The following is a 15,997-nucleotide window of genomic DNA, read 5'->3' as shown; positions in this document are numbered from 1 at the left end:
ATGTTCTAAAAATTAAAATTAATAGAAAATATTGTTTTGAGCATCTCTAATCAAATTATATTAAATTTTTATCAGTTATTTTCAAAATAAATAGTTATCAAAAATATGTACAACAGATTTTATTTGCAATAAAGTAAATTTCGAATAAAGATATTTGAATAACAGATATTTGAATAAAATAGACTTTGGATAATAATAACAAATGTATTTATATTGCAAATCCTGTATGTGGTGTTGCTTTTGAAAGCAACACCACATACAGGATTTTGTGCGATAAAATTGCAGTTCTCATTTTAATAATGTTCCTGGAAATAAAATATTTATCTCTTTGAGCGCCACAAAGTGAACAGATAAGCGAACTTGATAAATGTGCAAGATAGTAATTAACGTAATAGAATTATTTTATGTTACAATTATAAACTGCAATTTTAATTAATATAAATTTAAATTTAATTAGTTAATGCATATATTTAAATAAATAAATAATCAATAAAAATATATATACATAAATAAATATACTTATTGATAAAAAAAACATGCTTTTATATTTTAACTCGTTTTTTAAAAATGGATAATAGATGTCATTCATACAATCTCTAACGTCTCATTTAACAGTCAACTACTCTATGATTAATATCTAAAGAAACAAACAATTAACTTTTTTTTGCTATTGGATTGATCAACCTGTGTACAGTTTATCAATGACTTTTCTTGTTCACTTTCTTGTTCACCTTGTAATATAATAAGTACATGTGCATAGTTTTACGATAATAGGATAGATTGCTGTTTTTTTCCTCAAAGTCATCGATAACTCGTTATCCTCGATAGTCACATCTCCTCGCTTGAGCAGGCACGTGTTTCTCACGTATTCTTCTCTCATTTATCTCGGAAAAAGAAGTAAAACCGGATACAGTATTAGTTTATCGAGTGAGACTACTAAAAATTAATCGTAATCAACGTGCATAATTAACAGTGCTAGAGTAGAACCAGTTCTTTCGAGATTTCATCGAAAAATTTTAAAAAAATAATCATTTTATCTTATTACATTTATATGTATATTTACATTTAATGCATTTCTTTTGTGCAACTAATACAAAAACAAAGATATGCATACATTTAATATGGAAATTTTTAATTATTCAAAATTCGAAAATCTACATGAAATATGATGCACATTAACAATAAGCTCGATTGATTAGATTATCTAATTACTCCAAAGTACATATATCCTTAATTTTTTAAATTTATAATTAATTTAATTAATAAAATTAATTTATTTTAATTAATAAAAATTGTGGATATCAAAATAAACAATGTATAATAAAATTAATACGTATAAGAATGAAAAATAAATATTCCTCGAACATTTCGGTGGTGATTAATTTTGATTAACATAAAATAAAATCGAAATACACATATGTCAAAATATAAAAGCCTTTAAAATTAAAAATATCAAGCATTCATGCATGTCATGCATTTTTGAAACTATACGTTTTTTTGAAACTAAATAAAATAGGAAATTAAAAAACTTAACGGCAGTCTCTGTCACCGCCTTCACCGTTTTTAGCTCATCGACTTTTTGGTCCTGACTTATTTTACGAGGTGCCATTCTATCTGCATAAATTCTCTTTCTGGTGAATTCTCTTCTGACATCCATTCGCGAAAATAGATCCTACGAAAACAGCTTTTTTGATCTCGAGGACCAGGATAAAAATGAGTTGCCACCATCAAATCGTCGCAAATTAATGATATTAGTGCATCCGCAGTTTACATCGCTGCGATCGAACATCTGACTATGAAATTTTCGTAAAAAAGAATCAAATACATTTTTTCCAAGTATAAATTCGACGCGTCAAAAAGTGAACGATGTGTGAAAAAAATTTCGCGTTTTCGTTTTGCGTGCTGCTTCTTCTCGTCATATCGTCGAAAACTCAGAAAAATTTCACGAACAACGAAGAGAAAGATGAGAATTTGACGGTACGATATGAGCTAGATGTGAATTCTACAACAAAATATGGCGACAAAATGGAAACACTGCGATATGATTTGTACGAAAAGTTCACCAACAATATGCAATACGATGATAACGATCACGAAGATGATGATTCGATACAGTATAAATTGGACCAGCAAATACCGATGGGATCTCACATGCATTCCATAAATGTAATCCATAAAAGAAACTTCACATTACAGGAAATCTATGGAAATTCGATGAGAATTGAAGACAAGAACGATTCCATGTCACACATGTTCTTTCAAAATTTCAGTAAAAATAGTAATAAAAGTAACACCGTTTCATATGAAATGTGCGACAATATTACTTGCATTCCACTCTGCTGTCCTCTTGGTGATCGCCTGGTTGACGACAAATGCATCTCTGAAAAAAATAAATATTTTTTCCCGAACGTTTACGGATACACGAACGATTCGTTGCAGAGCAAAAATAAGAGTTTGGACGAATTATTTCAGCTGGTCGTCTACGATTCATGCGAGAAAAATTATCCTTTGCACGAGAATTATAACAATTACATTATTTTTGCCAACGGTTCTCTCTACTTGTCTTATTATGGAATATTTGTTAAATCAAGGTCATATTGTCTCGCCGTCGTGAACGGAGATAAGTTCAAAGTGATCATTTGCTCCAAGACTTTTGACGGAATCTTCAGTACGATGAATAATAAAATTTCGTCAATTAATAACATACTAATATATATAAGTCCTAATATAGTGTGTATATTATTTTTGTTGCTGATAATTCTGGTATATTCGATATTGCCAGGACTTCGAAACGCATTCGGCTTCATGTTGCGCAATTATAGTGGTGCCTTGTGCGTCGCATACGTAATGTGGATTGTAAATTTTCTAATCAAAGCGGATGCTGTACAGTATTCCGTCTGTATTACAATCGGTACAGTATATCCAAATTATATAAATATAACTATATGCAATTATGATGCAGCATATTTATTTGTCAGGCATGCTAATGTATATTCGCTATTAATTGTTTTTTCAATATCTTGGATATATAATTTATTAAAGCACTTTGACATACATATACATATATAATTAATTAAGTTATTCGCTTCTCAATGAATATTTTTTGTATTTTAGAATTTTGCAAAGTTGTGTCTTGAATCGAAATATTATTTTAATATCAGCACGTTCTTATCCAATATATTATCTTTGCTATAAAATTTTAGACAGTTAGAGTAACTCTATTTTTTAATGGAAAAGCATAATGATAATTGTCTCACCTGCATTTTAACGCACGTTCAATGGTTAAAATGTTGTTTATTCCATGTGTTTAGCCTTCTTCACCTATTACAGTTTTTTGGCAAGTACCCTCTGGTTAACTCTGATGAGTTTTGACATGTGGTGTACATTTAGGTAAGTTGTCAAATATTCTATATTATATAATACTTTATCTTTAATTTGTTTCTCATATTAATTTTCATCAGATTTATTTACATTATACAGCATGACAAAATAATTATTTGCAATATATGTATTTAATATTATATATAATATTATATATAATAATAAGATAAAAAGATAAAAACGGAGAATGATATGACATTTTAAATTAATCAAATTTTTTTTTATTTTATATTGTTGCGTGAATAACTACTTAATTTAAGACACTATAAATTTAGAGTATAGAAATAATAAACTTATATTATGATTTGTGATATAAAGTTTGCTTGGAGATTTCTATTATTGCAAAGGTCTTTAGACAGTTACTTTCTATATTTTGTAAGATCTAATTAAATTTTTGAAAATAAAAAAGGCATAAAATTAATAAACATTATGACATTTTTATTAAATATTATTGGATGGTCTAATAATTCGTACAAACTTTTCTTAAATTTATATTTAACATCATATAAAACTGATATTTATATCGCTTTGAGTTTATTTTTAAATATAGAAATAAAACAATACGATAACTTTTTATAACAAAAATAGATTTTCAATATTTTTGTCAAAAATTCATAGCTTAAAACTAAATTAAAATTTAGATTATAGCGTGTTTGCATGATGGTGATTATGTAAATATACGACAATTCCTAAATGTTATACGAATGTTATACCATTTTTCATTGTAATCGAGTCGATAGTATTTTTTATGATAGGAATCGTGTGGTTATCGTATTATATAAATCTACTTTTATAATTGTGTAAAATATATGGATTTTCTAGAAAGGGGCAAACAATATTTTAACATGCATTTATATTATGATTTATTTTATGGCTAAATATGATGTGTATTGCTCTTTCCAGAGAAATTTGTCCATTACAAAAAAACGTCAAACAACAAGAAAAAAGAAAGTTGATGTTTTATGTGATCTTTGCGTGGGGTTTTTCTTTTATCTTCGCTCTTATTTGTGTCATCATGGATTTTGTTTCCGAAGATTTGCCGAAAATTTTGCGACCTAAATTTTGCGCAGGAGATTGTTGGTTCGCTGGTAAGTAAATGTCTCTGACAGATAACTCTATTAATGCTACCGCATTTTAATATACTACTATAAGAGAAACAATATACAAATTTTTCACATATTACTTTTACAGAGAAGGAAACGTTAGCATTGTATTATTACGGATTCAAAAGTATCTGTGTCATTAGTAGCATTTATTTATCCATTTCTACGGCACTGAAAATCAAACGCTACGACAAGGATACAAGCCTTCGTCTGACAGATTCGGAAAGCAAGCGATATAATGACAATAAGAAATGGTCTGTAATCAGACATTTTTTTAATCTTAGTGTAATAATTTTCTATTTTGTTAATGAGATTTATGTAGATATATTTTTATTAATATCTCTGCCAACAGTATCATATAATATAATTGATCGATTTCTATTCTTCATAAAAGGAAGAGTCGATCATTTGGAGAAATAGCATCTTTTCTGTTCATTCTTTTTTTTCTTTTTTTCTCTTCTTTCTCTTTTTTAATCACATAATTTTTAAAAAAACCACATTGCTGTGATTTTAATCTTGTTTATCGAAAAAGTCTGCAATTCTCAAAATGTAGCGACTAATGAGAATAAAATTAATGGATATATTTATATTTCTTAAAGAAAGTCTTAATCATCTTTTAAAAATGTATCATAATACATATATTTGTTTGCAGGTTCAATCTATATCTAAAGCTATTTATCATGCAATTTATAATAATGGGCATAAAATGGTTTATGAAGACAGCGTTATTTTTCTCTGAAGATAAATCAAATTACATCTTGCATGCTATTAATTTAATGGACGTTATACAGAACCTCTGCACCTTTATCATACTTGTGTGGAAAAAGAAGATTAAGCAGATGTTACTGAAGCGATTCGGTCTGCTTCCAAAAGGTTGATGCGGAACAAATGCAACATTATCGAGCACTTGCACCACATCAGGGGAGATGTCTATACAGGAAATGACGATTTCTTGCGGACAAGAGAAATGTCGAAAAGTCTGCAATTTAAGCAACAATTAATTGTAGTCTTATAATTTTCCAATCAAGTATAACTTTATAGTGTTAAACATTTTTTTGTTTGATCTTCAACAAGCTTAGATCAAAATTTTTTGTAGAAGGCTTATCTTTTTCGGTTTTTATTATTATTTTAGTAATTTTTATTCTTTAAAATTTATTTAGAAATCTTTTTCGTGTAGTTTACTGTCTAAAAGATATTATATTAATTTTTCAAATTTTTAAAGCATTTTTAATGTTACTTCTATAGTTTAATTCTTAATTTATAAATTGCAACTAAATAAATAATCTTTACATTTTATTAATGTAAAGTGTATTTTATATTAATAAAATCGAAACATTTAAAATTAATGATACAAAAAGCTTATAGCAGTTAATAAATTGAAAAAAATAAAACATATAAGGAAAAAATATAAAAGATATATAAAAAAAGAATAGAAAATACCACTAACATTTTAAAAATATGGATAAAATAAAATATAGGAAACAATACAATAATCGAATTACTAATACTGTTCTAATCGAGTGCAAATGTACGATTTTTCTATTAGCGTTACATCATATCGATAAAGCTTCGAAAGTTCTCATTTTTAACTTGTGGATCTATATGATACAATACACTCGCAGAAAGAAAGTATCCCAAATATTCTACTGTATGATTTGATCCAACATCCCTGTAAAAGTGTCCACCTGCTCGACTACGGGAAAAAGCATGGAAACGACTTGTAGTGATGTTAAATTCCTGGAAAAATAGAACTTAAGAATATTTTACGTAAATTTTAAGTAAATAGTTCTTAATTGTTAGGCATTGACGATTACCTGTCCTGTAGAAGCTTGACAAATATTTGTATAAACTCTGCTGTTGCTAACAAGTGTGCCCATTGCTACCAAAGGAGCATTTATATCAAAATAATGAAGCCAATTATAAATATCTGCTGTCGAATATAACCGAGCATCCCAAGAATATGGCAAAACATGGTGTTTCACTCGTGCATTTTTCACCATAAATGTTCCACCTAAACCTGCGAGACAAAATACAAAAACATTTATTTATTATTTGTTATTAAATAAACTGGATGTAAAGGCGGCTTAATTATTGTATCTCTAAGATTAATTTTCCTTAACAAGAAAACATCTCAAGTGTATTATACTTTAGCTTTAGATAAGATTCGTGTATAGAAAGATAAAAGGTACATATTTCTTATAAATCTTTTTACTTTTGCATATATTTAAAAATAAAAACAACCACCTAAATATATGTATTTGAATCATATAATTAAATCCTTTATACTATATGATTTTAAAAGACTATAAAAATTGTGATAAAATATACGATTAAAAAAATGCAATAAATGGTCCAAAATTTTGTTTTTTTAATGTCTTTTTCATTATTGTATGTAAATAAACTCATCATTTTTATTGTTTTTTAATGGAATAAGAATATGCGTTTGTAAAAAATATATTTTAAAAAATACATATATTACAAAACATTGCTAAAAATTGAGCTAAAAGAGTTTTATAAAGAGTTTTATAAAGAATAAATTAGAATATGATAATATTTCCTATTTTTAGTTTTTGACATTTTTTTATTTTTGTGATCTACTCGACATATCTACAGCTTATAAAATTCGACAGTAAAGCATTTTTATGTTTCTTTGTAAGTCAATATATTCGATTATATTCTTTCTTACCAACTAATTGTTGCGACTGATCCTCATCAGAATATTTAGCATCAAGTGTAGACTTCAACACGTCTAAAAAACTGAAATTGCTGAGGCGTGTTTTAGTTTGCACTTTGAGAACATATCCCCGTATACCTCTGCTGACAAAGAAGCTGCCATATGGGTAGCATTTTAAATTAGAACTATATATTGGTTCTAACGCACATTCCTTCTTTCGTTTATCTTGATATGCTAGACAGCTTTGGTTTTATAATTTCTACTAAATCGTTGGTCATATGTAATATTGATGCGTTCATAATGAGCTACATATATAAAAATAGCGTTTATAAAAAATAAGTATAAAATAATAAAATTTTATCAGATTTAAAACAAAAATAAAATTAAAATTAATAATAAATAAAAAATAGAAACTAGAAATAAAGGCAGCAATAAAAAACAATAATTATAATTAATTTTGCATAATAGTTTTGATAATATATATATATACTTCGCCTAGTTGCGCATTTGACTCTCGTGGAGAAACACTTGCTCCAATGATAGAGACAGTTCTGCGGTCCTTATAAATATCTTCTAAGACTCTTTTGATATTGTACATATTCTTGTACGGGCGTGGAAATAAATACGATATACAACCGAGTTCCAAAAGTATAGGATCGCCTAATATTCCTGTAAATAAATGTTCCACCTTAATGCAATATTTAAGAAATATTCTAATGTAATAATATAAAAAAATCAATTTTTCTTATAATATTTTGTAAATGTTTAAAGTATCAAAAAAAAACAAAACAAAAAGTCTTAAATAATTTTCTTACAATCTATAAGAGTAATGAAAGTACAGATTGCTTGACATAATATATTTGTGTGTATATTTTTTTTTATACCGAATAAATTCTACACTATTACTTGTACTTTGATATACATACAAGACAGAGTCATTATTTTTAATGTTTTAAGACAAAATTATTAAAAAACTTTTTCATTTGTATATTTGTATGTATTTAAAAATGTACACAAAATATAAATTTTGTTTACCTTCTGCTGCAAGATTAAAAGGTTCTCGTGTCAGATCAGGGCAAATTACCCATTCGACTGTAGCCTCTAGGAAATGCTGTCTAAATCCATCTTAGAACTTAATACATGACAATATATATGTGATAAATATATCATATTGTACGATTTAAATAACGAATATATATTGTATCTACATCTACCTCTAGCTAGTTCCTCATCTTCAGGCTCGAATAATTTTGTCTTCACTATTTCGGAAAGCCGATCATCTGACACCACGAACTTGTAATATGACAGCATAAAATGTACAAATATACAAAACATAAAATTATTAAGTAAATACGTAATAGAAATGTAATTATATTCAGAAATCAAATATATTTCTTTCTTTAATATATGTAATTAATTATAATAGAACAGTAATTAACAGAAGATTGTGTGATAATTAATACAATTAATAATCAAAGAGAGAGAATATTAGAGTATTTAATAAGTTATTAAAAATAATATTAATAAATAATAGAGCATAATAAAATATTACATAAGATAATTGAGCTTTAAAAGTCAATGAATCTACATATCTATATATCAGACAATTTAAAATTTAAGTTTTATGCAAATTTTATTTTTAAAAGTTAAATTGTATTTCCAAAAATTTTCGTTATTATATTACGCAACCATATATATAATATTCACACACAGACACACACAAAATATATTAACAATGTATTAAAATTATATTAATTTCATAGATCATTAAATATAGAAAACAATTTAATAATGACTTCGATAATTTTCAAAAATATCTTATCAATATATTTTAAGATTGATAGAAAAAAGTTACATATCTAAATGTGTAATATATCACTCACCTGATTTGTACTTTATTATAGGTACGTGAAATGATTAATTTAAATGATTGATGATTAATTGTGGCCCGTTAAAATTTTAACAGTTTGCCAATATAGTCGGGGAGATAATTCTTACAAGTCCGTGCGGACATATAAGTTGATAATGTCATGAAAATCGTGGAATGTTGTGGCAAAAAAGCGTCCTATCTAAAACATAACAATAAAATAATAATGTAAACAAATATACGAGACATAACAGATGAACACATGGTAGAGATTATTTCATGCCATTTCTAAAGATATATTGTAACTGAAAATCAATCGATAACAATGCTAAATGGATAAATATTTAATTTATTTATACCATACGAACGAAGTATCACAAGCAGAAACGTATCACAAATTATTCAATTTCTACTTTCATGAATATATTGTATATTATTTATTAACACACAGACGAAATATTTTATTATATCTTATATTTATATATTCATATTTATGCCCATTTTGATACTATAGCTATTTTTTCATAGTTTATTAGTTATTTGAGTAATAAGTTTATTCTAAATAATATGCTTATGATATGTATATCTTTATATTTTAATTCGTCATGATATATACCTTAATATTTTAATTTGTCAGATTTGTTTATCAATAATTTTTCTTGTTCACCTTGTAAATGTAATAGATATACAATGCGTATAATTTTAAAATAATAGATAGATTGCTGTTTTTTCCCTCAAAGTCATCGATGACTCGTCATCCTCATCTCCTCGCCTGAGCAGGCACATGTTTCTTACGTATTCTTCTCTCATTTGTCTCGAAAACAGAAGTCAAAACCAGATGCAGTATTAATTTTATTGAATCTAGTGAAACAACTAAAAATTAATTATAAATAATTATAAATAAAATATTTTTATATTATCGTAATTTCAATATAATTACTTGCTGTCATAAAATTATCATAATGTGCGCATAATTTTAATTTTTCTGTAATTAACGAAACTGCTAGAATACGTATTATATACTTTTTAATATACAATAGAATATAATTTAATTTTCAAAATTCATTCTACGTTATTTCAAAGAATTTTCTTCAAGGCAATCAAGCCTTTCGACGTACTTTTTCTACAAAGCAAATCAAGGTCAAGTGTGAACTGTAAAAGTGTCGGCGTTATTTAAGTAATCTCTATCTTTAATTTAAGTGAAATAAATGTTGAAATTTTTTTCAATATTTGTAATCGATATAAACAATAAATGCAAAACGACTCTCTCGTAGTAATTCATTATTTACTCTCACATTGGCAACATGCAACATCACCAATAGAACTGAATTTAACTATTAATAATTTTATGTTTAATATCATATTTAATATCAATAATCAAGTATTGAAAAGAATATTTATAATAATGATAATATTTGAAAGGGTAAACAAAATATAAGATTTAGTAAATAATTACATTTATATAATTGTTTCTTTCAGCAATTCTTCAAAAACTATTTAAAATATAATTATAATAAAAATAAATAAATACAATAATACAATAACATTTAAATAGCAGTATAGATGCATTTTATTACTTTCACATTTTCATTTGTATTAATATTGTAATTATTTTTTTCACAGTATTTAATTGATTAATTTATTTATTTTATAAATTGCAACTAAATAAATAATAAAAAACAATATGGTTAAATAAATAATCTTTATATTTTATTAGTATAAAGTGTTTTATATTAATAAAACGTAAATATTTAAAATTAATGATATGACAAAACTTATAGCAGCTGATAAATTGGAAGAAATAATAAAGAGTATAATAAAGAGAAAAATAAAATAAATAAGAAAAAACTTATATAAGATATAAAAAGAATAGAAAATACCACTAAAATTTTCAAAATATAATATCAAAAACAATACAATAATCGAATCACCAATACTGTTTTAATTAAAATCGAGTGCAAATGATGATGAAGTGCATGCGATTTTTGCATTAGCGTTAATTCATATCGACAAAGTCTTTGAAGTACTCATTTTTAACATGTGGATCTATATGATACAATACACTCGCAGGAAGAAAATATCCCAAATATTCTACTGTGTCATTTGATTCAACATCTTTATAAAAGAATCCACCCCCACTTTGAGAAAAAGCATGAAAACGGGTTTTAGGGATATCATATCTCTGAAAAAAATAGAACTTATAAATATTTTACAAAGTACATAGTTCTTAATTTTTAGGCATTGACATTGATTACCTCTCCTGCAATAGCGTGACAAATATTTGTATAAGTCATTTTATTGCTAATAAATCGGCCCATTGCTACCACAGGAGTATTTGTATCAAAATAACGAAGCCAATTACGAATATCTGTTGTCGAATGTAACCGAGCATCCCAAGAATATGGCAAAACATGGTGTTTCACTCTTGCATTTTTTACCATAAATGTTCCACCTAAAGCTGCGAGAACAAAATACAACAAAAATTATTTATGATTTGTTATTAAATAAACTAGATGTAAAGGCTTATGAGTAGTTCGCGGTCAGACAGACAGACAGACAGACAGACGCGGTACTTATATATATAGATTGTTAATTTTAGATGTTTTTTCAATTACTGCAAAAGCGAGAAATCTTTCGACAATAATAAAATAGAATACAATAATATTTCCTATTTTTAGTTTTTGGCATTTTCTTATTTTTTGTGATCTAGTTGACATATCTACAGCTTATAAAATTCGATAAAGCATTTCTATGTTTCTTTGTAATTAAGTCATTATACTCGATTATAATTTTTCTTACCGACTAATTGTTTCCAATCAGGATCACTATATTTAACATCAAGTGTCGACTGCATTGCTTCTAAAAAACTAACATTGCTGAGGCGTTTTTTAGCCTGCACTTTGAGAACATATTCCCGTGTACCTTTGCTGATAAAGAAACTGCCATATGGGTAGCATTTTAACTTAAGATCCTGTACTTGTTCTAATGCATAATTTTTCGTTTGTTCATCTTGATATGCCAGATAACTTTGGTTTTTAATTTCCGTTACGCCTTGAGATATTTGTAATAGTGATGCGTTCATAACGAGCTGTACAAAAATAGCGTTTATGAAAAATAAGTATAAAAGAATAAAATTTTAACAAATTTAGAGCAGAAATAAAATTAAAATTAATAATAAATAAAAAAATAGAAACTAGAAATAAAGGCAGCAATAAAAACAATAATTAATTTTGCATAAAAGTTTCGATAATATATATATATATATATATATACTTCGCCTAGTTGCGCATTTGACTCTCGTGGACAAACACTTGCTCCAATGATAGAGACAGTTTTGCGATTTTTATAAATATCTTCTAAGATTGCTTTGACACTGTACATATTCTTGTACGGGCGTGGAAATAAATACGATATACAACCGAGTTCCAAAAGTATAGGATCGCCACATATTCCTGTAAATAAACGTTCCATCTTAATGCAATATTTAGGAGATATTCTCATTTAATAATATAAAAAAGTAAATTTTTCTTGTATTTTTTAAATGTTTAAAGTTTCAAAAAAATCCTAAATAATTTTATCAAAATCCATGAATGAAAGTACAGATTGTTGCTTGATATATCTGTGTATACATGTATATACATATATGTACTTATTATTCTATGCAGAAAATGATTAAGGTCGAAGACGATCATCGAAAAATGTATATATAAGATATTTCATATTTTTTGTCAAAATGTGTCAGAATGAACCATAAAATATTTTATAAACCATTCATTTTTCGACTATTCCACTCTAATAATTTTTTATTGCCAAATATTACGAGGAATCGATTTATGTAAGAAAATTATAGAGATTCCGTTTAAAAGAATAATGATGGCCTTTCGAAATCTCCAAAATGTCTCCATTTAAAATAAGACTCTGTTTATGATAAGATGTCCTCCTCGCAATCCTACAACTTTTGTATGAAATGTTTTTTCGTACCTTCTATGAGACCTTATTTGAGACATTTGCCTGAGGCATTAAAATACATCCTGTATATTGCTAGATATCGTGTAAATTCTATATATTATGTACTTTAAAGAAACAGAGAGAGAGAGAGAGAGAGAGAGAGAGAGAGAGAGAGAGAGAGAGATAGCTTATTATTTTTAACGTTTAAAAAAAATTATTTAAAAAATTTCGTTTGTCTTCGTATATTTGTATATATTTGAAAACATATTAAATTTTGTTTACCTGGTGATGCAAGATTAAAAGGTTGTTGTGTCAGATCAGGACAAATCACCCATTCAACAGTAGCCTCTTCAAAATGTTGCCTAAGTCCATCTTGTAGAACTTAATACATGACAATATATATGTGATAAATATAACAATCGTCGTATTTTATGATTTAAATAACGAATATATATTATATCTACCTTTAGCTAGTTCCCGAGTTTCAGGAACCACCAATTCTACCCTTATTTTTTGGCCCAGACGATTGTCCCACATTATGAACGTGTGACTGAATTAGACTGTTTAATATGCCCAAGTTTTACAAAATTATTAAATAAGTACGTAACAGAAATATATATAGTTATATTCAGAAATCAAATATATTTTTTTTTCTTTAATATGTATAATTAATTATTAATACAATAAGTAATTACCAATCAATTAATATAATTGGAGATAGAAAATATTAGAGTAAGCAATAAAAATTATTATTAATAAATAAAATAGAGCATAAGAAAATATTGCATGAAATAATTATAACGAGCTTTGAAAGTCAATAAATTTACGTATCTATATATATCAGACAATTTAAAATTTAAGTTTAATGCAAATTTTGTTTTTAAAAAATGAATTGTATTTACAAAAATGTTCTTTATTATAATTTTCTTTTTTTATTACGCAGAATTCACACACATATACACACACGCACCAAATATATTAATAATGTATTAAAAATATATTAATTTTATAGATTATTAAATAATAGGAACAATTTAAGTAATAATAACTTCGATAATTTTCAAAAATATCTTATCAATATATTTTAAGATTAATAGAAAAAAGTTACATATTTAAATGTATAATATATCACTCACCTGATTTGTACTTTATTATAGGTACGTGAAATGATTAATTTAAATGATTGATGATTAATTGTAGCCCGTTAAAATTTTAACAGTTTGCCAATACAGTCGGAAAGATGATTCTTACACGTGCGGACATCAATAATGTCATGAAAATCATGGAATGTTGTGGCAAAAAAGCGTCCTATCTAAGACATAACGAAAATAATGATGTAAACAAATATATGAGACATAACAGGTAAAGAGATGGTAGAGATTATTTCATGCAATTTATAAAGATATACTGTAACGGAAAATCAATCAATAACAATGCTGGATAAACAAATATTTAATTTATTTATACCATACGAACGAAGTGTCACAAGCAAAAAAATATCACAAATTATTCACAATTTCTACTTTGAGACGAATACATATATTACTCATTAAAAATTATAAATTTTTAATAATAACAATTCAATAAGTAACGCTTATTTATCACACAGAAGAAATATTTTATTATCTTATTTTTATATTCATATTTATGCCCATTTTGATACTGTAGCTATTTTTTCACAGTTTATTAGTTATTTGAGTAATAAAAGTTTATTCTATAATCCGCAATTAATAGTGTACTTTATACTAACAAAATGTAAAAAACATTTAAAAGACAAAATGTGAAAACATGTAGCTACTAAATGTGAAAACATGTAGCTACTAAATTTAAAAAATGAGAAAATTATAAAACAAAGAAAAGAAATGCATTAATACTAATAAATAACTAACTTAAATTAACTAAGATAATGCGCAACGAGACTACACCGCCGAACAAGAGGCTTCTCGCCAGGGGTCGAGAGGCTGCACCCCTGTTAAGACGAACACGTCCAGGTCGATCTTTACACCAGTCAAACTGGTACTCCTCTCCGACAGCTCGGCACCGGAGAACCTGTAACCGCGTTTTGCGCGCTTACATATAAACACATTTTTTTTCTTTAATTTTTCTTCTTCTCAATGAAAATTAATTGTTTAATTAAGAATTTTCATCTTAAAGGAATCAACTGTTCCTTTTCCACGTGAAGAATTACATATATATATCCACATATTGTACTAAATCAACTTCTATTAGATAGATAATTTCGCTAAGACATTTGCATTCCAGGCATTCTTTCGGTGCTGGGAAATAACGTTTTCTCTCACCGTCGTTTATATATACGTTCGATCATCTATACAAATAAGATCTATGGCTTTAATTATAATTCAATCGGTGAGACTATATGCCTAATGATAAATCCGCGAAATTATAATCGAATTATCATATGGAAAGGAATTCTGAATTAAATCTGCGATAATAAACGACACCATGCCGTCTGCGGAAAATCACACGAGGTTACGATCTTACCTGAAAAAAGAGCCTTGCGAGATTCCTTACTCCAGCATCCTCTTACCTGGTTAGCAGGAAAGCTAGGACCATCTACAAAACACCAGCTTGGAATTTTTGAGACACGGGGCACAATTTATCACGGTACCACACAATACTTGTGTCACTCACGATCGGTCGTCGAATACTTCGCACTGAATCCGTACTCCCTTCTAGAGACGCTGGACCACGTGCTAAGCACGTGCTAAATACATGCTCGAGCAGGGTTGCTAGATCTCGACCGCGGTTGCGTCTTCCCCTACACTAGTTACATCCCAAAATGACTCGTTGTAGATTTCACCATAAGAAGCGGGCAGAATGTTCGAGATCGAACCTCGAATAATTATAAAAGTTATAAAAATTTAGTAGATAATCTTAATATCTTTACGACAGCGAATTTACGATGCGAGAGGGAGGCGCGCGCAGCGAAGCACACTAGACCCCTTGGTATCGATAATCGATCGATACTTGTCTCGTAGCGGTCATCCGAGGGAAAAGAGCAAG

The 15,997-nt window shown here is 27.2% G+C and overlaps 2 protein-coding genes across 8 annotated transcripts; one reads left to right on the top strand and one right to left on the bottom strand.

Annotated features, from left to right (window-relative positions):
• Positions 1-839: 839 nt before the first annotated feature.
• Positions 840-5,889, top strand: LOC145933847 (G-protein coupled receptor Mth2-like). Of its 7 annotated transcripts, none has more exons than XM_083033855.1 (6): positions 840-927; positions 1,568-2,911; positions 3,312-3,390; positions 4,285-4,469; positions 4,573-4,738; positions 5,137-5,889. In XM_083033855.1, the coding sequence occupies exons 2-6, from the start codon at positions 1,867-1,869 to the stop codon at positions 5,360-5,362; spliced, it is 1,701 nt and encodes a 566-aa protein (XP_082889981.1). In that variant the 5' UTR covers positions 840-927; positions 1,568-1,866; the 3' UTR covers positions 5,363-5,889. The 7 variants fall into 7 exon arrangements, with proteins under 7 accessions (XP_082889981.1, XP_082889983.1, XP_082889986.1 ...); XM_083033857.1 differs by having other exon boundaries at positions 848-897; XM_083033860.1 differs by having other exon boundaries at positions 848-927; positions 1,670-2,911.
• Positions 5,878-15,648, bottom strand: LOC145934335 (beta-keto L-gulonate decarboxylase-like). The gene is made up of 13 exons (XM_083034696.1): positions 15,476-15,648; positions 14,863-15,022; positions 14,110-14,285; positions 13,438-13,533; positions 13,256-13,354; positions 12,299-12,477; positions 11,825-12,113; positions 11,281-11,483; positions 11,037-11,207; positions 9,157-9,227; positions 7,171-7,313; positions 6,299-6,501; positions 5,878-6,221 (listed from the first exon to the last, which is right to left on the bottom strand). The coding sequence occupies exons 4-13, from the start codon at positions 13,508-13,510 to the stop codon at positions 6,033-6,035; spliced, it is 1,620 nt and encodes a 539-aa protein (XP_082890822.1). The 5' UTR covers positions 13,511-13,533; positions 14,110-14,285; positions 14,863-15,022; positions 15,476-15,648; the 3' UTR covers positions 5,878-6,032.
• Between the last annotated feature and the right edge of the window lie 349 nt (positions 15,649-15,997).

The sequence above is a fragment of the Prenolepis imparis genome, unplaced genomic scaffold, assembly GCF_030444845.1.
Source record: "Prenolepis imparis isolate NDT839.2.m4 unplaced genomic scaffold, iyPreImpa1.0 SCAF_3, whole genome shotgun sequence".
NCBI lineage: Eukaryota > Metazoa > Arthropoda > Insecta > Hymenoptera > Formicidae > Prenolepis > Prenolepis imparis.
The sequence above is the reverse complement of the archived record's forward strand: the minus strand, read 5'-3'. Positions and strand labels throughout refer to the sequence as shown.

Coding starts and splice junctions, on each gene's coding strand:
- LOC145934335 (XM_083034696.1), bottom strand. CDS start 13,510: ATGTGGGACAATCGTCTGGGCCAAAAAATAAGGGTAGAATTGGTGGTT. Junction 12,478..13,255: donor TTTTAATCTTGCATCACCAG/GTAAACAAAATT, acceptor GTTTATTTACAG/GAATATGTGGCGATCCTATA. Junction 12,114..12,298: donor CAAATGCGCAACTAGGCGAA/GTATATATATAT, acceptor ATTTTTGTACAG/CTCGTTATGAACGCATCACT.
- LOC145933847 (XM_083033855.1), top strand. CDS start 1,867: ATGTGTGAAAAAAATTTCGCGTTTTCGTTTTGCGTGCTGCTTCTTCTC. Junction 2,912..3,311: donor TTCCGTCTGTATTACAATCG/GTACAGTATATC, acceptor CCATGTGTTTAG/CCTTCTTCACCTATTACAGT. Junction 4,739..5,136: donor TATAATGACAATAAGAAATG/GTCTGTAATCAG, acceptor ATTTGTTTGCAG/GTTCAATCTATATCTAAAGC.